At 53.0% G+C, this 27791-nt stretch overlaps 11 protein-coding genes across 11 annotated transcripts; 4 read left to right on the top strand and 7 right to left on the bottom strand.

Annotated features, from left to right (window-relative positions):
• Positions 1 to 2141: 2141 nt before the first annotated feature.
• PG994_000340 (DnaJ domain-containing protein) lies at positions 2142 to 5160 on the top strand (the record flags this gene model as incomplete). The annotated part of the gene is made up of 4 exons (XM_066851749.1): positions 2142 to 2238; positions 2337 to 2794; positions 2829 to 3447; positions 3500 to 5160. 4 exons carry the CDS (start codon positions 2142 to 2144, stop codon positions 5158 to 5160), a joined length of 2835 nt encoding a protein of 944 aa, XP_066722381.1.
• Positions 5161 to 6498: 1338 nt separating this feature from the next.
• PG994_000341 (uncharacterized protein) lies at positions 6499 to 7446 on the top strand (the record flags this gene model as incomplete). The annotated part of the gene is made up of 1 exon (XM_066851750.1): positions 6499 to 7446. One exon carries the CDS (start codon positions 6499 to 6501, stop codon positions 7444 to 7446), a length of 948 nt encoding a protein of 315 aa, XP_066722382.1.
• Positions 7447 to 7719: 273 nt separating this feature from the next.
• Positions 7720 to 10136, bottom strand: PG994_000342 (uncharacterized protein; the record flags this gene model as incomplete). Its single annotated transcript, XM_066851751.1, has 2 exons — positions 7720 to 9959; positions 10037 to 10136. The coding sequence occupies 2 exons, from the start codon at positions 10134 to 10136 to the stop codon at positions 7720 to 7722; spliced, it is 2340 nt and encodes a 779-aa protein (XP_066722383.1).
• A 270-nt stretch (positions 10137 to 10406) lies between these two features.
• On the bottom strand, positions 10407 to 10781 carry PG994_000343 (uncharacterized protein; the record flags this gene model as incomplete). Its single annotated transcript, XM_066851752.1, has 2 exons — positions 10407 to 10599; positions 10768 to 10781. 2 exons carry the CDS (start codon positions 10779 to 10781, stop codon positions 10407 to 10409), a joined length of 207 nt encoding a protein of 68 aa, XP_066722384.1.
• Positions 10782 to 11683: 902 nt separating this feature from the next.
• Positions 11684 to 12532, bottom strand: PG994_000344 (uncharacterized protein; the record flags this gene model as incomplete). The annotated part of the gene is made up of 1 exon (XM_066851753.1): positions 11684 to 12532. The coding sequence occupies one exon, from the start codon at positions 12530 to 12532 to the stop codon at positions 11684 to 11686; it is 849 nt and encodes a 282-aa protein (XP_066722385.1).
• Positions 12533 to 13254: 722 nt separating this feature from the next.
• On the bottom strand, positions 13255 to 14163 carry PG994_000345 (uncharacterized protein; the record flags this gene model as incomplete). The annotated part of the gene is made up of 1 exon (XM_066851754.1): positions 13255 to 14163. The coding sequence occupies one exon, from the start codon at positions 14161 to 14163 to the stop codon at positions 13255 to 13257; it is 909 nt and encodes a 302-aa protein (XP_066722386.1).
• A 768-nt stretch (positions 14164 to 14931) lies between these two features.
• On the bottom strand, positions 14932 to 16415 carry PG994_000346 (uncharacterized protein; the record flags this gene model as incomplete). The annotated part of the gene is made up of 2 exons (XM_066851755.1): positions 14932 to 16104; positions 16164 to 16415. 2 exons carry the CDS (start codon positions 16413 to 16415, stop codon positions 14932 to 14934), a joined length of 1425 nt encoding a protein of 474 aa, XP_066722387.1.
• Positions 16416 to 17041: 626 nt separating this feature from the next.
• PG994_000347 (vacuolar ATP synthase subunit F) lies at positions 17042 to 17637 on the top strand (the record flags this gene model as incomplete). Its single annotated transcript, XM_066851756.1, has 4 exons — positions 17042 to 17098; positions 17183 to 17218; positions 17292 to 17429; positions 17497 to 17637. The coding sequence occupies 4 exons, from the start codon at positions 17042 to 17044 to the stop codon at positions 17635 to 17637; spliced, it is 372 nt and encodes a 123-aa protein (XP_066722388.1).
• Positions 17638 to 18111: 474 nt separating this feature from the next.
• Positions 18112 to 18821, bottom strand: PG994_000348 (phosphatidylglycerol phosphatidylinositol transfer protein; the record flags this gene model as incomplete). The annotated part of the gene is made up of 3 exons (XM_066851757.1): positions 18112 to 18216; positions 18288 to 18504; positions 18619 to 18821. 3 exons carry the CDS (start codon positions 18819 to 18821, stop codon positions 18112 to 18114), a joined length of 525 nt encoding a protein of 174 aa, XP_066722389.1.
• Positions 18822 to 19888: 1067 nt separating this feature from the next.
• PG994_000349 (uncharacterized protein) lies at positions 19889 to 22894 on the bottom strand (the record flags this gene model as incomplete). Its single annotated transcript, XM_066851758.1, has 6 exons — positions 19889 to 20460; positions 20606 to 20839; positions 20891 to 20968; positions 21038 to 21358; positions 21408 to 22642; positions 22710 to 22894. The coding sequence occupies 6 exons, from the start codon at positions 22892 to 22894 to the stop codon at positions 19889 to 19891; spliced, it is 2625 nt and encodes an 874-aa protein (XP_066722390.1).
• A 2640-nt stretch (positions 22895 to 25534) lies between these two features.
• PG994_000350 (uncharacterized protein) lies at positions 25535 to 27195 on the top strand (the record flags this gene model as incomplete). The annotated part of the gene is made up of 2 exons (XM_066851759.1): positions 25535 to 26761; positions 26788 to 27195. The coding sequence occupies 2 exons, from the start codon at positions 25535 to 25537 to the stop codon at positions 27193 to 27195; spliced, it is 1635 nt and encodes a 544-aa protein (XP_066722391.1).
• Positions 27196 to 27791: the final 596 nt, after the last annotated feature.

Below are 27791 nucleotides of genomic sequence, written 5' to 3' on the forward strand. Positions count from 1 at the left end.
CTCCGCATCTAAGAAGAACCTACCCACATCTAGCACGGGCTCCTCAAAATGAAATGCGCATATCCCAGACCCTTCTTCGTGCCTCAGTGAGGGAATCCCTGTTCTCAAGCTGGAGGAATCGATTTCCGTTCGTAAGAGAGCAGGATTGCGAATATTAAAGAAGAATACCGAGGACTAGTCTATATAGGGAGTCGCCGGAGATTCCTAGGCAGAGTGAGTGTATGTGCACATATTTTATTTCGAGGAGCCCGAGCCATGTCGCTGGCTGAGTAACTCCCTAGAGTCCCCTTCTATAGGGCGGTGATGTGGGACGTATACAAGGTTATTTTTCAAAAAGCAAGCTGCATATAGAGTCAATACGAGCGAGATGGATCCACGAACTAGCAGGCGGTTCGCCAAGGCTCGGTATAGTCGGTCCTCTGCAGTCGCCTCAAAAGGAAGTATTGGCTTTCTGCTCATCAACTGCATGCACGCTGACGACGATTAACCCATGGCCCCCATTGTCCTTTGCAGCCCAGTGCTTCGTCAAAGAGAGTGGGAGCCTGAGAGGCTGGCTGACCTGCATAGGCCGTTCGGTGCGAGCCCGGGTTGACGTCATGCCGAAACAACGCGGCCCTGTCTTTGTTTTGGGGACAGACGGACTGACTGACTGCTGCCCCACGGTTCGTTCAATATCTGGTTGCGGGTGTGGAGGGGAGGGGATAGGTGAAATGAATGGAGTTTGCTGCATGACAGCTGTAGGGACGTCGAATGGAGTGCTAGTATACCCCGTACGTCGTAAGCTGAGAGTAGCAACATGCCATGTGATGACGTGACGCTCGCTCTCGAGTTCAGTCATCAACCAGCAAGTTTGATTACCTGTTCCTGTCTACAGCGGGATGGGATCAGGTGGTGTCATTTCCAGCAATAGTAACTGCAGTATAGAGAGGGCCTGCGTGGCTTGCATGTCTTGTGCTTCCTGGCCTCAAAGAGAGGTGGGGGGGGAATGATGTCTCTCTCCTCTTATGAGGCGGTCTAGGATTTGCCGCTTCTACCTCTGTGTCTGTCAATCAGTCTCTCTGGGTGATAGGTATTTCAGCAGGCATAAGGAAGGGTCAGTCATTCAACGATGATGCGTAGGTTAAAGGATAGGTAGGGAAATGATCTCTTTCTGAGTACATATTTGATTAACTTACAGCCCAATCTGGAAGACCCGTCCCGCACTAGAATAGAACAAAGTAAGGTTAGTTGCAGACAGCACTTGTTCAATGACGGGCAGCAGCCTGGGATTGTTCCACTATCCCACCTTGCCCACTAAGAAAATGGGAACAGGCCCAAAGGCCCTGAGCTGCGCGTGCTGCTGCCCCGCCCCGCCCCAGGAAACGCGGCTGCTCAGCCTCTATCTGCGTTATCACAAGTCACTGACTGCTGAGAGAACCCTACATTAATCAAATAGCTTGCTTACTTATGTATCCTGGGCAACCCAACGTCGTATCGAGCGAGGTAATCAACTAGGTTCCTTTCTTTACCACTTCGCCCAAGGCTGCTGCTTCTTGTTGCCTTCTTTTTTGTATTGTTGCAAGAAAGATCTGCGTCGGTATTTGGTGTACCGCTGACCGAATAAAAGTGCCGTCTTTGGCAAACGCAAACTGCACGCTGTAGGTATTCGCATGTATTCACAGGGTTCTATCAAGTACTTTGCTGCTGTCCCTGTCCCTGCTCAAAAGCACATTGTATTCACCGCTGACCCTCGCGCATAGCTTCCCATATCCGACTTTTTTCTCATAGAACCAAAATTCCATGCTCGCCAACTTGCGACAACTACTTTCCACCTGATCTACACCCCAAGTCAAGGCTTGGATCTTCCATCTGTTGCATCATCTTGGCCGGCTCTTGCTTCGGTTTGCAACGTCCCTTTTCTCGACGCTCACACCCTACAACATTCGCAAACTTCAACCGGGACCTCCACGAGTCGAGTCACTCTCATACCCTCGCACACCTTCACGGCAAAAATACACTGGGTGCGCGGCTGGAGCTGCACCGTGAGTGGAGCATAGGAGGAACCGCGGTCTTGGAGTCCGGGATGCTAGGTTTCTCCCTACATCGCCGAGTATCATTATCTACAAACTCTCCAGGCCCGGCATACCGGACACGCTGCCAGGATGGTCAAGCTTGACCCAACCCGCAACTATTATGCGGACCTCGAGGTCTCGCCCACTGCGACGGTCGACGAGATCAAGAAGCAGTTCAGGAAACTTGGTAAGTGAAGCGTGCTACTTAGCAGCAACCCATGGTATAAAAATTGCCAGAACAGAGCGTACTAGAGCATGCCACTGATCGTTGCAACTTTTCCGCAGCTCTCAAGTACCACCCAGACCGGAATCCCGGTAGAGAAGCCGAAGTGAACTCCAAGTTTCAAATCATCCAATCGGCGCATGAGATTCTCACCGATGAGACGCAACGAAGGAAATACGACGACACACTACGCAGCAATAGGTCGAGATACCCAGGTGCTTCTGGGTACGAGGGAATCCATGGGCAGATGCAGCAAAGGCATACCCGCCGCCCCCTCGGCGGGCCCCTGCGACTAACAATGCGCAAAGCCGCCCAACTTCGGGGGCTCAGCGCTACTCGCACTTCACTGGTGGCAGTGTTCCACGTGGTGGTAAGACCGCCTCGGGGAAGGACGGCGCCGATGCCAGCAGCAAATGGAATCACTATAAGGCCTGGGAGAGCATGCGGCCAAATTCCCGCGATAGACCAGTCCCTCCTCCCCCTACCCCTGGCCGAGCGCCGACTTCTGCCACGCGGGAAAGTAAGGCTTCCGACTCAGAACCCAATATCCCCAGAGCAGCTTCCCAGAAGCAGAAGGCACAGGCCTCGTTTGGAAACAGCGCCAGACGAGCTGGGTACACCCGCGTTCTCCTGGCTTAGGTGATGAACCCCCGGCTCCCAACAAGAACTACTACACCGACCGCACCCACACGAACATATTCAACGAAATGTCTGCAAGCGCTGCTCGAAAGGCTCGTAATGCCTCCGCACAAGTGCCCCCTGACCCATTGGCTCAATTCCGGGAGAACTACATGGAGGGGCATCGAAGTACGCCTTACCACACCCCTGGCGGAGAGAAGACTAGTCTATTCGAGGAAGGTTCTGGCTTAGGTCGAGCCAAGAGCACCCGGGAAACGTCGCGAAAGGATGGCAGCGAAGATCTGGGTACTGACACATTCCCTTTCCCATCACAACGGCCGCGTAGCTCCAGTACACCCCGCACTTCTAGTAATGATGGAGGATCCGAGGATTCTGGTAGAGCCAGTAATGCGGCAAACATTGGCAGTAGAAGGACCGCAAATAACGGCAATACATTCCCTTCACGAGCCAGTGATCGCTACAAGCCGCGGCCTAGCACGACTGATTCGACAAATGAGCCTTCTGCTGCCGCGCCTGGGCAGCCTACCACTGAACGTAAGTTGACCCCTGACCGGCCCTTTCTAGATATCGTACTGACATCATCAAGCTTCGACAGCCAACACAGGCGCTAGCCCATCAGTGTATGCACCTCCCACTTCGCGATGCTTTATACCTTCTCTTTATCCTTCTGCTTCTCCGTCCCATTCACTTGGCGGGCAAACGACCGAGACTGGCAACAGTGGCCAGGCTCAAGATACTCGAGCTGCCTCTAATATACGCACTTCAAGTGGAGTCGCGAACCCTGAGATGTCTCAACGGCGTCCATTCAAGAAAGCGTTTGCACAAGAGAAGCTGAAACCTATGACGCTTGAGGAACATGCCGCGGCCCTTTACGGCGACACGCTATTTGGCAATCACGATGAACTCAAGACCGGCGCTGATGACCCAAACTCTAGTTTCACCTTCTCCAGCGATCCTACCGCATCCACTCAAAGTCCAGGCCAAGCCCGGTTTGGCGCCAACGGCAGCTCTGAGAATATTAACACCAGATTTGTTGACGACCAGGATGAAGATGGATGGGAGTTCAAGGCGGGTGGTCCATCCGCAGGCTCACCAACACCCTCTAGAAAGGGCTCTCGCTCTGGCGGCCGCCTTGGACGATCGCCTGCCAGACCAGTTCCACGACCGCGTCAAGCCACTAACCCAATGCCCTCAACCCAGGAGAGCGAAGAGGAGCTCTCCAAGGCAGGGTTTTCTGCGGGAGAATGGAGCGAGAAAATAGGGCCTCAGCACTTTGTCCCTCAGCCGACCAAGAGTGTCTCGGGATCGCCCATCCGCCGAGCACCCTCAAGGAAGAATTCCAAGCCAGTGAAGATGACTATGGGTACCGCTGGGCTGGTTGAGGACGAAGAGAGTAGTTCGAGTGATGGGTGGCGGGAGGTTCCCCCGACCCCGAATGGTACCGACAGTCCGAACGCCATGGATATTGATCCCCCTGAAAACGGGGACGCTACGCCAAAAGGACCAGCCCATGGGGTACGTAACATTCACGTGGAACCCAGCCGACCCGAATGGCGAGCAGGCAAAGTGGAAGGAGCTGCTCCTCCTGTACCCCCGCGTCCAACTTCGACCATCGAGGCAGCTCACGCAGCCGGGGCCGGACACGAAGATATGCAGTCGACTTCAGCCCCCGCGAGCGCGAACCCCTTTGCAGCTCCCGTAGGCGGGTCAGAAGATTCCGAAGAATTCAGAACCACTTTCGCCGACTTCAAGAAATGCGAGCCGTTTGCTGAACCGGTCCCTTCGGGTTTGAAATCGTTCGCCGATCTCAAGTCGACATTGCCGTTTGATAGCAAACCCTCGGAGACGATCCCTCTCGAGAGGGAGCAACCTGTAGGTGTGTCGCTCGACTTCCCTACGCCGCCGGTCGCACCACGACTGCCTCCCACGATGGCGGTCCCGTCTATTAGACCTAGCGTGACGCAGTTTAGAAAGTACGCCCAAGACTTTGGCAACTACATGGACAAATGGGAAGTCTTCAACCAGAAGGTCCTAGATCATTTCGTTGCTCGACAGGAGCAGTACAAACTGCGACGTCAGCAACTCGGCGTGGCCTGGCTAGACTCGGCTCAGGGTGGAGATGTTGCCCGTCTCTACCAGAACGAGATCGAGCAGGACCATGAGGTTCGCAAGAAATGGTCCCAGTGGTGCGATGAACACCAGAGTCGTATGCGCGAGTATGTGACGTTCCGAGACAGGGTAAAGTAGGACTTCTGCCCTGACCCCTGGTTGCGTCAGATTAGCGGGCAAGGTCTTGTGGGTAGCCACCACCCAACACCCCAAGCATCAATCCGACGCTGAACTACTCGACCCTGAGGATTTGGCTTGCAAGTTCACACTTGCCTTTAGAGTCTCGATAGACTTGATTGGTTGTCTTTACGAATTTTTACGATGGATAGATACGAAAGATACCCCGGATTATGCAGCATTTCTCGGGCGTATGCTGCCACTCATCCTACCAGCAAACCGACGACGATTGCATAACGGTTACTGATAGTACTTTAGGAGGACGGCTAGCATGGAGCAGAAGAGCTGTACGGTGTTTGGGAGGTTTATTGTATGATTATGAGAGGGAGGTGAGCACATGGGTGTCTTAACTGGACATATACGACAGAAGAAAACCACCCAGCAAGAATTGGCACTGCTGAGCACGGGAACCGCCATGCATATGCAGCCTTTCTTCCCATGGACCTTGCTTGCGCTTGGCTTTTGCTGATTGGGTATATCTACTGAGACTCACTCGGTCTGCTTTGGTCAACCCAGATTTTGTCAGGAAGTTGAGAAAAGTGCAGAGAAGGTTTTCTGTCTTTGTCAGGTCCCCTGCTAAGATGGGCTGGATGGACTGGATCAGTCAGCTGAAGACTTTGCCTTTACCTTACCCGGCTGCGAGCTTCATGGAGAGAGATATTAGCCATGGCTAGAGAGTAATCAATCTACTACAGTACTTTCCCGAAATGGTACCCCTTGTCTGTTGTGCTGTGTTTTCCTGTGTGGATTGCCGTAAAAAGAGAACGTTCTCTGCCATTTGTCAGCTTCCTGCTAATATAGTGTGTAGTGACCATACTTGCGCCGGAGTCCGGGCATAATACCAAGCCATCATAGTAACCACTAAGTCTGATTGATTACTAAATACCAAACGATGAGATCCTGCTTCAAGTCAAAAGTGTACGGCTGGGCTGGAGACGAAAATAGGTTTGTTTGCCTTGATGACTACGATGCCAACATGCCCCCTTTTTACATGTTGATGACCAATCCGAAAGGGTACTCGGCATCTTAGGAGTGCCGAGCTATCACGGAATAAGAGGTAGGGCATATTTTCAGAAGTCAGGAAGAAGGAAGGGGGGACGCATACAAGCATCACCGTATACGCATTCTAAGTTGCATGGAATACGTCCAGGATATAAAAGGCACGCGAACCTCCCACAAGTAAGGCCTGTTACCAATATTTTTAAGAAGTGTACTCGAGCAACAAGTGACTCTTCCATCGACTTCACTTCCAAAGGCGTAAACCCTCCTACTAGTAGTAATATTACCACTACCATCATCATGTCCTCTCTCTCCAAACAGCCCCGCAACATCACCGTCGTCGGCGCCGCCGGCAACCTCGGCTCCGCCATCCTCTCCGCGCTCCTGGCGCAGGGGATCCACACCGTCTCCGTGATCACGCGGGCCGACTCCAAGTCGATCAAGGACCGCATCCTGGCCGCCGCGGGCGTCGCCCGCGTGCACCGCGGCGGCTACGACGACGCCGCGTTCCTGGCCGAGGCCCTCAAGGGCCAGGACGCGCTCGTCCTCGCCGTCGGCCACGGCGGCTACGACGCGCAGGAGCCCCTGATGCGCGCCGCCGCCCGGGCCGGCGTGGCCTGGGTCGTGCCCTGCGAGTTCGGCTCGGACCGGACCAACGCGCGGCTCTTCGCCGACGTGGGCGCGCTGCTCATGGCGGCAAAGGAAAAGCACCGCGCGCTCGCCGAGGAGCTGGGCCTGCGCTGGCTGGGCGTCGTCAACAACCCCTGGCTCGACTTCTGCATGCGCGGCGGCTACTTCGGCGTCGACGCGGGCCAGAAGACGGCCACGCTCTGGACCGACTGCACCGCCAAGGCCAACCTCGCGACCCTCGACCGTGTCGGCCAGAGCCTGGCGGCGCTGCTGGGCCTGCCCCAGGACGAGCTCGCGGCGCGCTACGGCAACTCGTGGATCTACTTCAGCTCGTTCCGGGCGTCGCAGCGCCACCTCTTCGAGAGCGTGCTCCGGGTCACGGGGACGACCGAGAAGGAGTGGCAGGTGACGCACAAGAGCCTCGAGCAGGACGTTCGGCGGCAAGCGGCAGCCGAGGAGGCCAACGGGAACCCGTTTGCCAGGGCCATGCTGCTGTTCCCCTTGACGTTCGCCGAGGGCTATGGTGGCGATTATAATGATAAGCTGGTGGATTATGAGCTGTTGGGACTGGAGAAGGAGGAAAATATGGACGAGGTCATCAAGAAGACAATCGTATAGATATGCGTCTGAATAAAGTAAGGATAGTGAGATATATGTCCCCTGATTCGCAGTTGTGAGGAGATGGACTTTCTGGTAATTACTGTTGAACAAGGGAGGCATTAGCAGCAGCAGCAAATGCATGACAGACACAAGCAGTAGTGTGAAGAGTAATTAACTTTGCATTGGGCAAATCATCTTATTAATGAGGCCTGCTATATTAACGACACGATGGTAACTTTTGCGCGTTTGAACGTGATAATCGTAACAAATTTCTGGTAATCCCGCCTTGGGTTACCAATCAATGGGGTTCTTAATTTCCTCTCCACGGTTTGTCTTGGGGACTGGAACAGCCTTTGCCGCCAGCTTACCGCCCTGACCTTTCCTCCTCAAGTACGAAGCTCCATCGATCCATGGGGTCTCCTGGCTGACCTTCTTCTCATGGTCAACGATTTTGTCGTCGAGCTGCATGGTGAGACCAATGTCATCCAGTCCGTTGATCAAGCAATGCTTGCGGAACTCCTCGACATCGAACTTGCAGAGCTCGTTGCCCTTCTCGTCACGAACCACCTGGTTTGGCAGATCGATCTCAATCTCCCTTCCAGCACGAGCCTCGGCCGCCACATTCTCCAGGTCGGCCGAGTCCGTAATCCGGATAGGCAGCATGCCGTTCTTGAAGGTGTTGTTGAAGAAGATATCGGCGAATGAGGGAGCGATTATACATTTCATTCCAAAGTCGAGCAGAGCCCAAGGAGCGTGCTCTCGGGAGCTGCCGCATCCAAAGTTGACACCAGTGCACACCAGGATTTTGGCATGTGTGTAAGGCTCTTGGTTAAGAACAAATTTAGGGTTTGGTGATCCATCTTCAAGGTAGCGCCAGTCATTGAAGAGCGCAGAACCAAGGCCAGTTCGCTTAATAGTCTTGAGGAACTGCTTGGGGATGATCGCGTCTGTGTCAATGTTGTTATTGTCCATCGGCGCAGCGATACCCCGGTGTACCAGGAATTTGGGAAGTCCTTGAGAACCCTTGGCCTCTGACCCCATGTGGTTGGTGGTCGGGGAGCTGTCAAGGGGCTGGTCGGTAAGTTCTTCTCGCGATCTCTCGTCGGTAGCAGCTCGCTCGTCAATCTTGCCATGCGTTGATGCCGAGTGTGCCTGGAAAGCCTCGATATGGGGGCTAGCCTTGTACTGCGTGAGGCTTCGCACGTCTGTGAGCTTGCCAACAATGCCCGCTGCTGCTGCCATAACAGGTGACATAAGATGAGTACGGCCCTGGGCACCCTGGCGACCCTCAAAGTTTCGGTTGCTCGTGCTGGCGCATCGTTCCTTGGGGGAGAGAATATCGGGGTTCATGCCCAGGCACATGCTGCATCCAGCCTCTCTCCAGTCGAATCCTGCATCTGTGAAGATCTTGTCCAAGCCCTCAGCTTCGGCTTGGTCTTTCACCAAGCCGGAACCAGGGACAACCATGGCATGCACTACATTGTCGGCCTTCTTCCTACCCTTGACTACCTGGGCCGCGGCTCGCAGATCCTCGATACGAGAGTTGGTGCAAGATCCAATGAAGACCTTGTCAATCGCAATATCTTGCATTGGTGTGCCGGCAGTGAGTCCCATGTACTCCAACATTCGCCGGCCAGCCTTCTTCTTGGACTCGCTGCTGAATGACTCGGGGTCAGGGACGACGCCGGTGATAGGAACGACATCTTCGGGGCTAGTTCCCCAGGTAATGGTAGGAACAATCTCGCTGCCGTCGATCTGGACATCGATATCATACTTGGCGCCAGGGTCCGACTGGAGAGTCTTCCAGTAGGCGACAGCCTGGTCCCATTCGGCGGAGGGGAAAGGGGGGGCCAGGGGCTTGCCCTTGAGATACTCAAAAGTGACCTCGTCAGGGGCGACCATGCCAGCGCGGGCACCACCTTCGATAGCCATGTTGCAGATAGACATACGAGCCTCCATGCTCAAACTACGGATGACAGAGCCGCAGAACTCAATTACACAACCAGTGCCACCAGCGGTACCGATCTGACCAATGGCATGCAGGACGACATCCTTGGAGCTGACACCAGGAGCCAACTCGCCATCGACTTGTATCCTCATGTTCTTGCTCCTCTTTGTAATAAGACATTGCGTGGCCAGCACGTGCTCAACCTCAGAAGTGCCAATGCCCGTGGCGAAAGCACCAAAGGCGCCGTGTGTCGAGGTGTGGCTGTCGCCGCAGACGAGGGTGGTGCCGGGCAGGGTGAAGCCTTGCTCGGGCCCGATGACGTGGACAATACCCTGGCGCTTGTCGCCGAGTCCGAAGTATGTGAGGCCGAAGTCTTTTACGTTCTCTTCGAGAGTCACGCACTGCAGACGGGAATCATCCTCCTCAATGAAGGTGGCAATGTCCTTGATGCCCTTTCGGGATTTGGTAGGGACATTGTGGTCCGTGGTGGCGAGGGTGCAGTCAGGTCTCCGGACCTTGCGGCCGGCATTTCTGAGTCCCTCGAAGGCTTGTGGGGAGGTGACCTCGTGGACTAGGTGGCGATCTAGTGATAACACGATGGTTATATTTCCAGCCGTCGACCTAGGTCAAGGGAGATTGGATGGGTTGCTGCCAACTTACCAATATACAACAAAACAGTGCCGTCCAGCTTCTCATCAACAACATGAGAACTGAAGACCTTGTCGTACAGAGACGCAGGTGCGCTGTCTGTAGCGGGCATCTTGAGACAAATGTATTGGTATCTCTAGCTTCCTTGCTATCTGTAATAAGTTTTGTAAAAGAGAGAAGGAAGGGTTGGAATAATGGATATCAGTGAATTACCCTCGAGTGGAAAGACCCAAGGACTTGTTGAAAGGCTGGAGGAGGTGCGAGGGGAGGATGGGCCAGAACGACAGTTGTTTCAAGTTGAACGGAAATGAATCAATTGGAAGCAGGGCGAGTAACCTTCATACTAAAATAGATATTCTCGGCTTCAAATCTTCGAGGCCTTTCAGACGCCGCAATCGGCCGCTGGAATGGTGGCTCCGACGTCGGGAGGGGCGTTTGGATTATTTTCGAAGGCTTGGTTGGAGATCTGGGCAACGTCATTGGCAATGCAGGCCTTGCCATTGGCCAACCCCACCCGCTGCGTGTTCCGAACCTCCAAATTCTCCATCCTGTCCCATCCTTTCAGGTCGCCTTGGCTGCTTAGCGCAGAGACGGGGGAGAAATGTACTGTATCTGATCTTGGCCAGGATCCGATGCTGGTGATCCCTCACCCTTCACGTGCAGTGTCACACTGCGCCATGCAGCTCGTCAGGCAAGCAAAAAGCATACTGCCGAACCTGTGCAATCCGAGTCTAGCCGCTTACCGACTGGACGGCATTTCATTGGCGAACTCTATCATGCTTGGATTCGGGAATAGAATCTGCCGACACAGCATGAGGAAGAGGAAACATACTTCCTCTTGTTCTTCTTGATTTCTTTCCCGGCCAACCCGAAAAACTTGTACAGTATTTCCGGGTCCGCGGTGGACGTAGCTCCTTATATTAAATCCACTTGCTGCGATATCTGGAGTTTCGAAGAAAAAGCCGGTAAAGAGCCAGTGGCCAGCGCCTATGGATGAGGAGGAAGTCCGGTCCCGCGGCAAGAAGACAGGCCCGAGATAAACCATTCGATATTAAGCCTACTGGTATAACACAACAGGAACCCTGATAACTACCTTCCCCTTCCAGTCGGTTTGCTTCCGATGCCAAAACTCCCGTTTACCCGATCTCCTGCCCGATCCCGTCCAATCTCCCCCACTTCACCGGAGACTGGGCGCCGATATCCGGTACCGGCCATGCATCCCAACCTCTAATCATACCCTCAGGTCGACGTTAACCTACAAGTTGTGATTCACCATATAATAAACACTCCGTACGGTCTTGAAGACATGCACGCCCGAGGCCACGCCTACAAGTAAAGAGACTCCCGCAAAGAGGAAGACCCCCACATCAGCCCATGTGCTCTCCTCTCGATGGCGTCTCTTCCAGAGCTCGCTCTCGCCATCGAACACAGGGCGCATAACAGCCCACCAGTACTTGATAGTCGCCCATGCCCAACTAGTAATTGCCAAAGCTATCGTCTGTAGAGTGTTCATAGCATCGTACTTGCGGGGCTTAGGCGGCGTACCCTCTTCGCCTTTTCCTTTGGCCTTGACCGTCACCTGCTTCTCCCCCGCGCCTTTCTCCTTTTTGTCGGGTGACTTGTCCTTGCTTTTCTTTACCGGCGTTTCCTTTGGAGGAGCTACCTGGGCTTTTGATGCTTCTCCTGTGACTGCAGCATTGCTATACGCGCGGCTCCTCGGACGGTGGCCTCGCGATGCTTCGCGTTTGACTGTGTTTTGCCGAGTTGATGTTTCGGCGGCGATGCAGCTCTTTGGGTTAAGCTGCTCTCTCCGTCCTTGTTTCTCGAGGTCCCGCGGGCTAGTCGAGACTGTGATCCTTCTGACGACTTTGGGCGGCGTATCTCCACAATCTTGGCCGATGCAGTACCGAAAATGGGAACCGAGCGGCTGTATGTGTGTCTCGGCGAGCCGTTCTGCATTGTACTGGGACGGGAAAGTGTCGTGCGGTCCTCTGCTCTGTTGGTCAACCTGCCGAATGGTCGAGGTGATATGTTGTTCAAGCTCCGAGTCGCTGGAGCGTCGGTAAAGCCTGTCGCGTGTCCGTCCAGTTGTCCTAACATTGCCCCCGAGATAGGTTGGATCAGCAGAGCGTGAGCGTAGCCAGTAGTGGTGATGATGGGTGTGTAAACAGAGTCTTTGTTCTGGCTTGTCCCGTCCCTTCTTTCGATGGTCTCGATAATCTCGGTCGACCATTCGACTGTGCGCTCGCCCTTTACTTCTCGAGGCATTTCGCCTGGGAAGGGCACTTCCTTCGGGGTCTTCTCCTTGTCCTTGTCTAACGATGCCCCTGCCTTGCTCTCCGTCTTCCTGCCTTGGCGAGCCCCCTCTTGGTTGCAATCCTTCGTGGGGTCTATCGGTCCCTTCTCGGTATGATTGTTTGCGCTTCGTGGTCGAGCCAGGTTTTCTACTGACTTCTGGGCTACCACCTCTCTGACGCTCACTTGGTTGTATATCGGCTGGCGGAGCATGCCAGCCTCGCCGGGGTGTAGGGCTGGGTGATGTTGATGCTCGTGCGTGTTTTTCGTTAGATCTATAGCCGACTGGCTTCGGTCCAATCTTTGGGGGGCGGTGAAGTGATTCTTCGTGGGCTCTCTCGACGTCAACTGGGATGAGATCGCTGTAGCTGCGGCGAGGGATTGGCTTTCGGGCCATCGGTCTTTCGAACTGCACCCGTCTTTCTGACTGGGCGGTGGGGGGTACCCATGGTTCACGTCTAGTGGCCTCTGTTCTGTCCCCGCCGTTGGGGTGGCTACGGCTCCCAGGCGATAATCCGGGATTATCAACCCATCGAAGTGATCTAGTTGGGATGGTAGATTGATCGAGAGCGATCTCTCGTTCTGTTGTATCATCAACGATGAGGTCACTGTAGCTCGGTGTGTGCCGAGCCCCCCTGGATCCGTGGCTCGGCGCCGGCGTCCCCATAAAAAATGCTTCCCAGCTCGGAGAGGATTCGGAACCTGACCATCAGCTTTTGTGCCGCTATCCACATGGTCTTGACCGGAAGGAGATACAGCGCGGCTAACTGGGCGAGATGGCGTATGGATAATGGTGTCTGCCGATGACTCTGCATATCGCCGTCGTTTTCGGAGCTTGTTGCCGCCCTCCTGTCGACGTGGCGGAGATAGTGGGGACGCCCTCGCCGGTTGTTTGCCTTTACCTTCTTTACGGCTTATACCGAACTCGTTCTCACTTACATGTTCATCTGGCCCTGGACGATATCAGTGCTACTAGTCGAGTGTTTCAGCACGAACGTGCTGAGCTCACGGTTCCCAGACTCAGTGTTGGTAAACGACTGGGCAATCGGACTCAGCCCAGGTTCCCTGACGGACGACCATTCTCTCCCGTGCTTCCTCCACCCCAGCGGCCCCTGTTGCTGTTGCAGTGCCGTCTTCGCTTGCTCGAGCTTGTCTAGCTTCAACTGCGCCTTCTCCATGCGGTGCTTCTCCTTTGCCCACCCCTCCATTCGCTTCGCATCTTCATAATTGCGCTCGGCCTGCCGTACGCGTTTAGTGAGCTTACTCATCTCTATCTTGGTTGACGGTGGCGTCAGTTCTGAGCTGACGCTGTCAGTGGGAGTCAATACGTTATATTGACCTGTCTGTGGGTTGGCTCCTGTGACCCCGAGCCAGTCTCCACTGGCTTTGAGTTCGCGATGTTTTCGCTGACTACGCTGCTTGCGTCTCAAGAGATGGTGCGTCTCCGCTGCAGATAAACGACGGTCTGTCTGCTGAAAAGGAGTCGGTGGACGTCCCGCGGCGGGGCTAGACTTTGGGCGCGTAGGTTCTGACCTGCGGGAAGGGTTGTGGACGTGATCTTCTTCAAGTTCCAGACGTCGACGAATGGGTAGGTCTTCTGCTATGTTCCAGTCTTTCAATGCCTCGGGGTTGATACCAACGTCACGGTAGGCAGACTCAGTGCTCTTGTTGTCCAAGCTACGAATAGTGCCTCCTTGTTCAGGGCGATGGATAGGGAGGATCTTTCCTAGGAAACCTCCGAACGACCTGGCCTTCTTGCGAGTTGGGTTGTTGTTGTTGTTGTTGTTGTTGTTGTTGTTGTTGTTGTTGTATTGGGGAGAACTCGCGTTCCCAGGCTGATCCATGGCTGAAAGATAGAAGAACCCTAATAAAGACAAAGATGGCAGAGGTTTGCGTGAAAAGCTTCGACACAATGGGCGATTGCATTCGTTACTAATGCATGCGGCAACGGAGGATGAGGGAAAGTAATGGCTCCGGGGTAAAGTTTGAGATCACGAGAAGGAATCCTTGTACCAGCCATCTACCCCGGATTAGTAAAGAATACACGGAATAAGGAGTTCCTCGGCGAGCTCGAGGCAAACATCGAAGCTAATGTTCCATCTCCCAAGCATGCACCGTACTTGCCAGTCAAATAGACTACACAGTAGGTGCTTGCTAACCAAAGTAACTCGCTTCACACCCGCTCGCTCCTGCCCTTTGCCCAAACATATGATTGCAAGCAGCCACAAGTTCCGGTTCCAACACAGGGGCCATGGGGCACTTGTGTGGTGGTAAGGTGTTGAGAAGTATAAAGAATACTCAAATAGCTTGACATAATACCCACTAACCAGATACTCTTATTCGAGGGGGCCGAATGATAGCTTGGCCGTGAAGAAACTCACATCTTCTGTAGATTATATCGATACTGCATAGGCATGCGCCTCGAACCAGGCTCACGTCAAATCACGACGCAGGATGGAGTTCAGAGTAAGAAAATCCATGGCATTAGTAGATGGAGAGTGCGTATCTCACTCTGTATTGGTATAGAAGACAACCGCACAACGCCGATGAATGCTACCCTATGTAATCCCGCACTGCCATAATAGATCGAGCCTCTTGCGATCTTGTGTGCTCTAGTAATTATTAAACATGGAGGGATATCTCTCGTAGCTCTTCTGCTGTGGCCTGGCCCAAGGATTGTGCGCAACCTGGTTCAACGATGCCGCAGTCCCTGTGCTCTTCCTGACACTCTTAAGCGGACTGCTGCTACGGTCTCGGGCCTGATAAGCCTGGAACTGTTCAAGCTTGGCCATCTCACTGTTGTTCCGCGGCGATCTAAACCCGAGGTCACCCAAGCTAGGGGCCTTCTTCAGGGGTGAACTAGGATGCGTGTGGATGCCAAGGTAACCCCCGTTCCCCTGGGTCTGCGTTTGGGTGGTAGAGGTCGTTGACACAGCTTGCGAGGGAGTAGGGTTCATTGGCGTGGGAAAGCCGGGAGTACTGCGCCGCATTGCTGATGGCCGGCTATTAGCACTGGATGTAAAGGCATCGCTCTGTCTCGACACCGCTCGCGGAGTGAACAGCCCCTGGCTTGGAACACCTCTTGTGCTCGGCCGAGCCGGCGTCACATCTCCGTCGGGGTTGAAATGCTTGGCATAGTTGGGGTTGGGGTTTGTGCGGAAGCCTCGGCGCAGGACTGTGCTGGGAGTCCCAACTTCAACAGCCTCCTGTTCGTTCCCAATGTCATCTTGAGATAGCTGGGTCGACGCGTCTCTCACGGTAGGATAGAGCTGGGGGTGGACGAATTTGGTGTCGTACTCGTGCATGACCTCCTTTTGAATTATCGAGGTATCCTTATTCTGCTGAGAAAATCTTGATTGCAGGAACCACATCTGACTTGATAGAATGACTTGCAGGAACAGACACTTGACAACGGTAACGCTGGGTCGGGGGTCGAGAGGCTCCAAAGGTAGGAAGATCCAATATACTAGCACATGGCCTGGACTGAACAGGCTAAACAGGCGCAGGCAAATGGGCAATGGATCCCACACTGCAATCTCCCAGACATCTCGGGTACGATCCGGGTGAGCTCTCGATTCAGCGCTCTCGGGGCTTATCATGTGCGACAGGAAGCGCAGTGGCGAAGACGCCACTGGGGAAGACTGGACGCGTACACGGCTTGCCGACGGGGTGTTCTGTTCCTTTTCGACGTCGGCCTCGAACAGTCGGTATTTCCGGGTACGGTTCAAGGTATAGAAGGCGTTCAGCCCTGCGAAGCCTACGAGGAACCAGACGATCGTTCCGACCTATGCAGCGTATTAGCAACCAGATGAACAATTCATCTCGGACAACTTCTTCGACTTACCACGAAGACCACCCATCCCGAGTCGGTCTCATCACCGAAGACATCGTCTGAAGTACTCTTTCGTCCGGAGTTCGCTCGCGCAATCAGGAAGGCAAAGTTGAATGCAAGGCCCAACTGGGTGCCCACGACGTTGGAATTCCAGTCGCGTGTCTCGATCTCTTCGGATAGCCAGAGCAACAGATCCATAATATTCAGCGAAGCCTTGACGCGCTCCATGAGCGGCCTTTTGCGCACCAGTCGAGCAGGCGGCATGTTGATGGTCGAGCTGTGTGAAATACTCCTGGGTGGTCGATGACGGATGGTGATAGATGATGCCTGAACAGAGTTGCACAAACTCACAGGTCTAATGGGAACCAGCCAAATTAGTCCATCGATCCCAGTAGAATCCGTTGGTGCAACGTCTTTGACAAAGGGGGTGATCGGCCAATGTGGTGGTGTTGGAGGACAAACGTCGTCAGAATGTTCTTTGTTTTCGCAAAAACAACATCACTTTGTCGGGGCGGCACCTGCATCGATTGCTACATGTACCTAGGGGTCCACCACAACTGTCTTAGGCTGTTAGGTTCTTTTGCTACAGTGAGCTCAGGTGGGGGCAGGTGGGATGAGAACCCGCTAAACCAGCCCCTTGAAGCCTGACCAACAAGCAGAGCTGGGGGAGGAAGGGCCTTCCTTAGGTAAGCTCAACCTGCTACAGCATTCCCGCTTTAGCAGCTTGACGAGAGCCAATTACTGACCTAGCTATTACTCGCCCGGAGATTGATGGATAAGATATAGGCTTGCGATCAACAACCTACATACATACATACAACTCCCTCCACCGACACACCAACGAGGCTGCCCCAGATCCTGCGGCTCCCTGACACTTCCAAGTCATCATCATGGCTTCCACAGCAGACTACAAGGACAGACAATTCCTTGCCGTCATCGGCGACGAGGTATGGGAACGAGAACGAGCGACGTCATGCACCACCACACCTCCAGAGCTCGCACACATCTAATGCTAACCAACCCTCCCAAAGGACTCGGTCACTGGTCTCCTGTTGGCAGGTATCGGCGTAAGTGCATATGTCTTCACTTCAAAAGCCTTCTTATGATTGCAACTGGCTGATGTATCGACACGAACTACAGCATGTCACGGACCCGCCCGACTCGCAGAAGAACTTCCTCGTCGTAGACAACAAGACGGAGACGTCTGCCATCGAGGCCGCATTCGAGTCCTTCACCGAGCAGCGCAAGGATATCGGCATCGTCCTGATCAATCAACATGTCAGTCCACTGATTGACCGAGAGCCCAAGGGGCAGAAAACGGAGTGCTGACCAGCTACTTTTGCAGATCGCCGAGAAGATCAGGCATCGAATTGATACGTACACAGCAGCTTTCCCTACAGTTCTGGAAATCCCCAGCAAAGAGCACCCCTACGACCCCGAGAAAGATAGCGTACTGAGAAGAGTGAGGAGGTTGTTTGGAGAGTAAGCTGGACGGGTATTCTTTGATCAAAGGGCGCACGTTGTATCAGTATTAGTGGTATGGGTGACTTCACTGGGAGACAACATTGCTCAACACTACACGTCGTTTCCGGAATTCAGCTGCGTACTTGAGTGTCATTTTCAGACCGTGCATGGAGGGCATGGGAAATAGCATCCTTTCTATCAGGCCTCGAGACAAGTTACGACTCTTCTAGAATATCAATATCTGTGCATTGCTTGTACATCTCTGATCTTGTCCATTACACCCGTCAACACAAAACATCAAGTACGGCATCGAAAAGCCAAACAAACTCAGGTCTGAAAGCAATAGAGAGCAGTAATAGAATTCCATTATTCCCGGTCAAACAGTGCCTGAAAACAAATATGCTTAGATGCCAATCCTCGTCGACTTCGTCGTGTCAAGCTGAAACAACACCACGGTGCTTGCCGCGTGGTGGAAACGTTCTGCTGTCATCGTAATCTACAGCTCATTGCTCTTGCTTCCACCAAACTGCACGGTAGCCTCGAGGCAAGTGATGGGCTTGTCATCGGCGTTGAGGACCTCGGCATGGACAGTGTATTTTCCCTGTTTTAGATAGTCAGTTACACGTACGAAGCACAAAAGGCGGGAGCGGAAGAAGGGGTGGGTCAACGTACGGGGGGCACTTCTTTGGGAATCTCGACCGACTTGGTAATGCTGAGGACGCCCTTTTCAATGGGGCACTTGAGGTCGGCCTTGTCAGTCTGCTCGCAAAGATCGACCTCCTGGTTGATGAGGCGAATCAGACCGTACTTGACTACGAGGTTAATGTAAGCGCCTTCAAGAATGGGCTCGTAGACGGTTCCGGTGGCCTTGATCTCCAAGGTAGAGCCCCTGCATTAGTGAGCAGAAATGTTAGCCTCAAGGTTTACATGGAGTGCATCGCCGTCAGCTTTGCGTGGCGCATGATGGGCTGGATTGGGGGATCATTCGCTGGGCCGCACATACGCCTCGGGAGGGTTAGGCGACAGGTCAACTGCCGTGATGGAGACAATATCGCTGGTGTGCTCGGCGTTGCAGTAGACCAGCGGGTTGGAGCCCGGGACGCTGGGCTTGTCGTCGGCGGTCTTGACATCCTGCGAGAAGAAGCCAGGCAGGGCGGAGGCAGCCGAGGCGCAAGCGGCCAGGCAGGTGGCAGTAGTGAATCGCATGATGAACTACTGATGGCGAGAACTTGGATGGATACCTAGGTGTCTAAGTGTATGTGTATGCGTGCGAGTGTTCTGGTCCAATGATGAAATTTGGAGTTGTCTCGGAGGAGCAGTTGAGGTGTATAAACAAATGATGGAAGATGAATCAGCCCGTCCCTAGATCTTGCAGTGGACTGCGAGATAGTGATAAATGATAGCGGAGCATGCACTGTATGTAAGCCTGGAACGTTAACAGTTTACTGACTGACCGCTGCTGCACGTGGGGATTGGATATGCCACAAGCAGTGTGTGCGATGGAGGCGGAGACCGGGCAGTGGACGTCATCTGACTGCAATAAAGAACATGCGAGCCTTGGCTTCCGTTGGGGAAAAGAGCCACTAAGCCCCGTTCGGTTTGTTTCGCCTAGGATTGGAATCCAGTGGTTGGGGGGAGGGGATGTCCAGGCACGGGGCGCTTAGACTCGACTCCAACTGCCTGTTCTACTTGTACTCCAGCTATCTCGATCAGAAAGTGATACACCCTAGGTTACTTGTAACATCCAACAGGCTACAGGTATTTCAGGTTGGTTGTATTATAGCAAACCCAGGCCATTGTTGCAACTCTAGCATGCTATTTATTAAGATATCTTAAAAAGGTGATACTTGTTGTATATGCTTATTTGCATCGTCTTACTACCTAGGTAGGTAACCCAATCGGTTTGTACATGCTATGCAGGTACTGATCCAAGTGGATTAGGTAATTAAAGAAGATAGCTTTCAAAATCATCATGATCCGGTGTTGAGTTGATAAAATCATAAAATCCGTACACTACACCAACAAACAGAAAAGAATCATGACCAAATTGCCATCGGTCGAAACGGGTATCAAACAATAAGTCATCCAATACTGCCATAAAGCCTCGTCCTTGCCGCCATCACGTATTAAAGGAAACTGCCTCCGCATTATAACTTGATACCAAATAGCATCTCGTCTCTCTCTACCATGAGGTAACCGTATACCCTCTATGCGCCCCATAAGCACTTTTGCAATCAACACAGAACGTAGTTCTGGTCCTCATCGGCAAACCCCTAATAGTAGATCTTCTCCTCCCAAAGAGGTGGGCGGACAGTCTCTGTGTCCCATTCAAGCTTGTTCTTGTCGTTCAGGATGCACCCTTCATCCATGATAGGGATAACCTTGCCGCTGTCTCTGACCTCCTGCTTCGAAATACCTGCGGCATCCGAAGGGATCCAAAGCAATGGCGTCGCACTGTTAACCTCGGGGGGATAATAGGCGTTGCGTGCAACCTCGTCACTATAGAGGTTGTTGAAGTCGAGGGAATCCTCGGGCACGATCTTGCGCAAGGTCGCGTAATCGCAATGGGTCCATGGCTTGAGGAACTTGGTGAAGAGACCAGGCTTCTTCCCGCTCGTGGTAGTGGTGGTGGCTGGGCCGTCCACCTCGCGTTTCGGCTCGCTGTGGCCGTTCTTGAGCTCGTTGCTGCCGCCAGAAACACCAGAGACACCAGAGCCTGTGTGTGCTTGCAGTCTCAAGGAGCTCTCCTCAAGCTCGAGAGACCGAGGCAGATTGTATAGCAATGGGTCAAGCGCGCTGTTGATTGTAATGTGGAAGAGTGCCGTGAATATCGTGAAAATAATCACTAGCAGTTGTGTTAGCAGGAAACAGGCAACTGAGTGTTATTCTCCGGTGTTTTGTCTTTTCCGCACGAGAGCTTAATGTATCTCGGGAGGGCCAGGTATGAGGCTGACGCAACACCGGCGAAGAGTGACGGGTAGAATACTTACTAAGAATGAGAGGGCCGATAGCGACAGATGCACCAAACAAGCCGATCATGCAAAGTTCGGCAATGTATATGCCGGCGAAGAGCTGCTTCAGCGCACGAGGATAAATCAAGCCACGTGTGTCAATCGTTGTGTCCGTCACAAACAGGATGTTGTAGCGCCATGCGAGATAGAACAGTCCCAAGCCAATAGTTGCAAATCCCACTACCAATGGAGCGATTGCGGCATAGCAAAGACCTAGTCGTGGTTAGCAGGGAAACGAGAATTATATACAAGGCTTAAACTTACTGATAACCACAATATTTGTGTAAACAGGCATGACGCTTCCCCATGAGATGGCAGTGAGATTGGCCCACTTGGTATACACTGAGAAGAGCGTTAGTTACAAGGGAACTCTTTCAATTACAGGTGTGGTCAGGGGCAGATGTGGCTTACTGGCACGAGGAGTCCCTGTAAGAAACTTGTACATCAGAGTGAAAATGACAAAGCCAACAACCTGAGAAAGGACACCCGACGCGATGCCAAGACCTTGAACAATAAAGTATGGAATGAAGAAGTTGGAAGCCTTGGGGAGGTTCTGAGCCAAGACCGTCGTAACGCTGGAGGGGTCGTCGGCGATCTGCTTTGCGACAGCTGTGGCAGCGGAAGTCATGGTCGTAATCAGGAAGACCTGAATCACTTGGAAGGCGAAGTAGGCATTTTGCGTGAACAGCTCAACTCTTGACAATGACGGCTCACCGGCCGCACGTGCGCATACTACAAGGGTTAGCCAATGATACTTCAAACGGGAGACTCGTGTACTTACATCGCATGATAACGGGGACAAGAGACATCAAGATCGACAGTGCGACCGAGGGAAGAAGACCAGAGACGACGCCCATGATCACCTGTGGGATTTTGTTGAGCCACGTGAGGAAGGAGATGGTCTTGAGGTGGTCCACATTCGAGATAATGCCAACAACACCAACAGGGATTGCCCAGAAGATGATCAAGACGGTGATGAAAGCGATGACGGCAAAGCGACGGATGACGCGCTGCCACCATGATACTTGCAGTGCCTTCCAAACCACCTCACCAGGGGTGATACCAATGTACTTAGGCGTCATTTGGAGAGCCTGGTGATGGGCAAGAACTTGATTAGCCGACTCCGCCTGGAACTGAGTAAAGAACTCGATGAAGACTGATGGGATTTTCTTGGCTGATCCGGCCCGGTAACTGGTCTGAGCTGCGTCGACTTCTGGGATGAGACGCTCCAACTCGGATCGGCACCAGTTGATCGTGTCGACCTTCTTGCCAACGAGACCGAGTGTACCAATACGATGGGTTGGCCGTTTCTTATTAGGTACCCAGCGAGCTGACAAGCTGCCTGGCTCGGCATCGTGAGAGGCCTCAGTTCGCTCATCTGCACCACCCTTCTTGATCGACTTCAGACGCTCGCCGTTGGCAAGTTTGAGCAGCTTCACTTCAGCCTTCTCAAGTTTCATTGCGACCTTGTCACGCTCCTTGACTAACTCTTCCAGCTTCTTCGTGTCCCCGGTAATCCAAATGTTCTTCACCGCGTCTTCGCCGAAGACTTTGCGCAGTCTCGACTCGTCCAAATAAGCTGCTGGAACAGAGACAAAGAGGACAGTACGAGAGGAGATGCGGTTTGCGTAAAATGGCGACAGAAGAAACGCTTGCCGCAGGTTGATGTAGTAGATGCACTCTCGCAGCACCATGTACATGACGAATCCGTAGAAAAGCCATGCTGCGAAACAGTGGGCATAAAACCGGTTCTTGCCTCCAGGCGTTTCGGTGTTGATGTTGGAGTAGGAAAGGATGTTCAGCTGCGATTGTCCTCCACCACCTGTAGCGTTCACGGGGAAGAGGATAGGCCACAGAATGCAACATCCCACGAAACAGATGGTCGTCACAATGCGCATGAAGCGCAAGAAGAGGAACGCATCTAAAGATTGGTGTTGTAGAGCGTACTCATCTGGGATCTTCCAGAATGCGCCAATCCAATTGAATAACCCAGTTGGCAAAGCAGGAGATCGTTCACTATATGGCAGATATGTGGTCAATAGGGCGCTCATGTGAGGTTTGGGAGTGCTTATAGAATACATACCTCTCTCGAATGCTCCCCAGATACGTTCGGGGTGCGTAGTAGCGTCTCTGGCTCTTTCTTAGGATCAAGAAGATGACCAGGTAGATGCCAGAGACCACTGCGACTGGGACCAAAGTCGATACCAGACTGGAGAGCGAGGCATCGTCTCCCTTCTCCCGAGCTGACCCGATGTTAGGGTCGCTCATACTGCTGACTGATTGTCGAGTTTTGCTGCGATTTGGATCCTAACGGCCACTGAAAATGTGGTTGTTGACAAGGGGAAAGAAAACAAGGTGTGGAAGCCGCACGCGAGGCACGATCCCAGTACTATATATGTTAGGTAGTGGCGTCTTAGCAGCAACCGGAAGGGGTCGACTATTATTCCACTTTGCTGTCCAAGCGATTGTTCCGCTGTGTCCTTCCAGCGATTATTTCACTGTTTGTTGTCTCTTGTCAAATGTGTCGACGGCAATCCAAACTTGGCGGCCTACGTATCTTGTATGTAGGTACTTGGTTAGGTATCCACCCAGGGTCAGGGTCTGACTCCTCCAGATACAATTGAGTCCTCTCGTTTGGGAGGGAGACGATGAAAAGAATGAAGCATCCAGAGAACTGGATCCAAGCCCCAGGTCGTCTAGACTGGTCCTTTTTGAACCTCGCTGAGATTGAGCCTGCAAGCTGGAAAAAGTAATACAGAGGGTGGGTGGGTAATGACGATGTCCAAGTCTCCAAGATCTTGCATGCCCAGATCCCTGTCTGACAAGGTGCCCCTAAATGATGTGTACAGGGGTAGCTTCTGGGTTAGCCTACTAACTTAGTCTGTGCGTGGACCTGGATCTCAGCCGGTATTGTTGGCCAATGACGAAGTTGACATGCGATGTAGATGTGGACTCCCGATGGATGGTAGCAGTGAAATGGCGGGCAAATCAAGGCATCACATGCATGCGATTATGGGTCGTACAGCTCTATTCAGTCGCTGAAAGAAGGTAGAGAAGGAGAGAAGTGAAAAACTTGCTGGAAGGCTTCAGTTATGCCCCTTGCTTGAATTGCCAGCCACTCTAGGTATTATTCGGTTCATGTTCCCGAGCATTGTTGCATTTGGACCAGCACCCTTCCATGGAAACGATAGTAATGATATCACTCAGGGTGGATAGGAAGCACCGCTGCATCCCAATTTGCGGCAACCACGTTGACTAGGGCGGATGGCATGTAGGTATCCTAGAGGTTTGAAGTTTCGGGGCACCTGCCCTCTATCCACCGATTCCACCCCCAATTAAGCAGCATGTCTCCCAGAGTCCCAGCCTGCGGCATTCTCATCTGATAGGCCGTGCCAAATTTGCTATGGGACGATGGACACGCTATTTGGGATTTGCATCAGGTTCAGCGCTGGTTGCACAAGCTAAGGACCCAATCACCAGCAGAAGCGGCAAAGATATCCCGAGAAAGTCCAATAACCCACCCAGGCAGCCAGGCTATGTAGTCGTAGCACCATATAGATCAGACATATCGCCTCCCGCGACATTCTCGTTACGACCACTGCTGCTTGTTGAGCGCCCTCATTGTTCTTGTGTAGTGGTACATGGTTCTTCCATTGGATTGGCCTTACACAAGCACAGCTACATGTACCGCAGCTGTGAAACCTCCCTAACCGTTGCGATGCCAACGTGTCGGTCGGCAGGGTTGCAACAATTGGCTTTGTGTCGTTCAAAATGACTTTACATGCACACATGGCACTTTGCGAAGCCGCAAACATGTTGTTTGTCCGCTGGCGGCCTCTACGAAGTAGAGCAAGCCCTCAGCAAAGTTTCCCTGCAGCCCACTTGGACAGTCCTTAAAAGTAGCAGCGAGGGTCCCTCAGCTCCTTGGGACGGCTTGGGGATGTTTTCACGAGGGATGGGTCTAGACCCCTCCGCATCCCCTCCCCCCTTCCAGTCAACCCGCAGGGTCTAGCAGTGCAGTAGGTTCAATAAGTGTGTCTGGTAGGCGTGTGGTACGCAAGTACACATACACTGCCGCATAATCAATCAATTCCACGCCACAGCCCAGGTTAAGACGCTGCATAGCATATCAAATGTCGGGTAGCATTGGCGAATCGCTAATCGCTAACTGCTATGCTTATTATAAAGCGTGAATGAATGCGGCCGCATCTTATATACATACGGAACGGGCCTGGTTAGAAGCAAGCACGTACTTTACGAGAGTGGTTGCTCTCATTTGAAGGCTGTTTCAGGTAAGTAGATATGCGGATGGGAACATGTATATCAAAACAAGAATTTGGACAATGCGTTCGGCAACTCCCATTCCAAGAGAAAAGTTCAAGTCTGCAGTCACCGAGACTGCATATCACATGTGACACCTGCAGCATTGGATCCTCTCTCGCTGCGAGCGACACGATTATGCGACATATACAACACTCGAAATCGTCTGTACAACATCATAATGGTGTGGTATTGGATCAAACAGGAGGCCTCACTGGGATGGGATTCGCAGTTGGCGTGAGGCTTTGCAACCGACATTCAGGTGGGTGCACTAGGCCGCGAATACCTTCAGCCAGAAGGACATCGTCGCCAGGAATAGCTCAAGCATTCAAGCATGACAAAGGTGCTTTGTCGACCAAAACAGCAACTTAATGTTGTTTCTGGAATGGCATGTCTTATTTCGACATTCCTGCCTCGCGAGCGGCAGCTCATCCCTTGATAAAAACCGACAAAGGGCGACCTAAGCATGTTTATGTTCATGTAGTTGTTTTCCCGCGTAGATCGCGTCGTTGTTTTGCTTTATCCTCTGTATCCTACTGTGTTGTTTCCAAGAGAATCCGTTTGCCTCACCATACCTAAGTAGCCAAGATGTCGTCGCAGGTCATTGACCCATACAAGAAGCAGAAGGAGTACGTGGAAGGCAACGACTACGCCTTGCCGTACGTCTCCAGCCATCTACAGGAAAACAACACCAAGGTCGACCCAGAGCTCTTCAAGCATGTCAACTGCAGTTACCTGTCGACCCCGGGGAGGCCGCCTACGCTGGAGGCGCTGAAGCAACACGCGCAATCTCTTGCCGTTCTGATCTCACACCTTGCCCCGGCCCAGGCCGCCGGAGAGATCGATAACCAGAACAGCGGCAGTGCCGATGCGCAGTCCTTCAAGCCGGAAGAAGCCTTCGATTGGCTCAATGACCTCTCCACTCATTACAAGAGCGACGACCCGGATCACCATAGACCCCTGAACAGTCTAGTCAATCTGGTCAAGAGTAACAGTGACACGAAAGGTGTCGAGTTCCACTGTGCTCTGGAATGCAATGGTGGCATTGCAAGGATTGAGGATCTCCAAGATGAGTACAAACGCGAAGTCCCCAGAAGACCATATCAGCGACATGTGAATCTTCTGCGGCACGCAAATGAGTGTCTCGAGATTCTTGATCACGAGTATTCCGCTACCGGTGGATTACTATCGATCCTGCCGGCGGATTATGAGCCTGAGGCAAAGGAGTACGAGGACATCAAGAAAACATACATTGGACAATGGCTTGTCTTCACCCAGCGGCTGATCAGCCGAACGCACGAATTAGAAAAGCAACTGGCAACGAATTTGGATGCACTCGAAGGCGATGCTGTAGTACCGATGCAACACATGAGCGCTCATGGCCCCGACGGACGCAGCGGGCGCACTGTGGTATACCCACAAGATCGCTGGGTGCTCGCCAATGCAGGAGACGATGTATTGGAGTACCTGCACAACGCCATGGACAAGAAGGAACACACCATGGATGGTGATTCCTCCTACGCAAGGGCTGAAGGCATTAATGGCGAGGCGCTGATGACTGTAGGAGAGAAGGAGCGTGGCATTGTCACGCTCGACTTGAACACCAGATACTACCGTCTCAGGGGCTACGGCCGTGGGCCGATTTTCGTTCTCCCTGCCTACGCTGATCGCCCAGGCACCGTATACACACGAGAGCTTGAGAATCGGCCGACTGCCGTGAGGATGCGTGCTCCCGAGTTCCCCGAGCGCGTCAGTAACCTCCAGAACCAGAACGAGACCTACAAGACAGAGCGCGACACCTACTATAACGAGAACGCGGAGCTCAAGCAGAAACTGGCCAGGCAGAGTCGCAGATCGACAGCCATGTCAAGGATGCCGAGCAAGCCCGTCGCAAACTTGCTGCTTTCACCCGGTCTTCCAACAGCGACAGCCACGCTCTCGACACGGAGCTGGAGACGTACCTGCAGAAGATCGACGACGCGCAGACGAGACTTGGCAAGCTGGAGAAGGAGGAGAGTTCTCTCCAGAGCATCCAGCAGAAGCTTGCTTCCAACCAATATTCCTGGACCGAAGTTGGACGGATTGCCCCTCGTGATGCAGATGGCAATGTGACGGATGCAGCTCTGCAGGCTGTGGCGGACATTGTGAAGAAGGTCAACGAGGAGAATGCCGAGTTAAGGAAGCGCATGTGCGAGTACAGGCGCGAGGAGATCAAGAGTGGCCCGCCAGCTCCAGCCCCATCCTCGTGATTGTGTGTCGATTAAGGGTTGGGCAACAGAACATTGAAGGTTCGTCGGAGTTGAGTGCCTAAGGTGGACCGGAATTGGGATGGCTTAGAGGGGGGTCGTCGTCGTCATGTACTGTATCCAACACTGGCTGTTTTGTTTGTAATGCGTATTATTGTACGGGGTAACTCCTCTAATAATTGACCCAATCTGACCCGGATTGTGAATTGCATCATCTATAGATATTTGCGAGTAAGGCTGACGATGTTATTGTTATCTTCCCAATCCGAGGGGTGTAATCTAGACAGCCTAGAAATAATGGATCGCGACATGGGTGTGCCCAGAATAGTAGCTACTATCCGACGAACTTGGGCGTTGATAAGTGGGCGGGTGATATACGCGTTCATGTACGACTCCGACTGCGCATCTGGGTAGGATAGGGGAGTTTTGCGAGTTGCTCGGCCAACCGCTGCCCGCAAACACTGCAACCCTGCAAGCCACCCTTCCCTGATTCTGCCTGCCCCCCTCTATTGGAACTTGTAAGATGGCCGGGACACTGTCAGACATTGGAAGAAACAAATGCCTAGAGACCTGGGGTTTACTTTTGGAAAATCCCTTCG

The sequence above is a fragment of the Apiospora phragmitis genome, assembly GCF_038363925.1.
Source record: "Apiospora phragmitis strain CBS 135458 chromosome Unknown utg000001l:1.0-2902119.0:1.0-2906034.0, whole genome shotgun sequence".
Taxonomy (NCBI): Eukaryota; Fungi; Ascomycota; class Sordariomycetes; order Amphisphaeriales; family Apiosporaceae; genus Apiospora; species Apiospora phragmitis.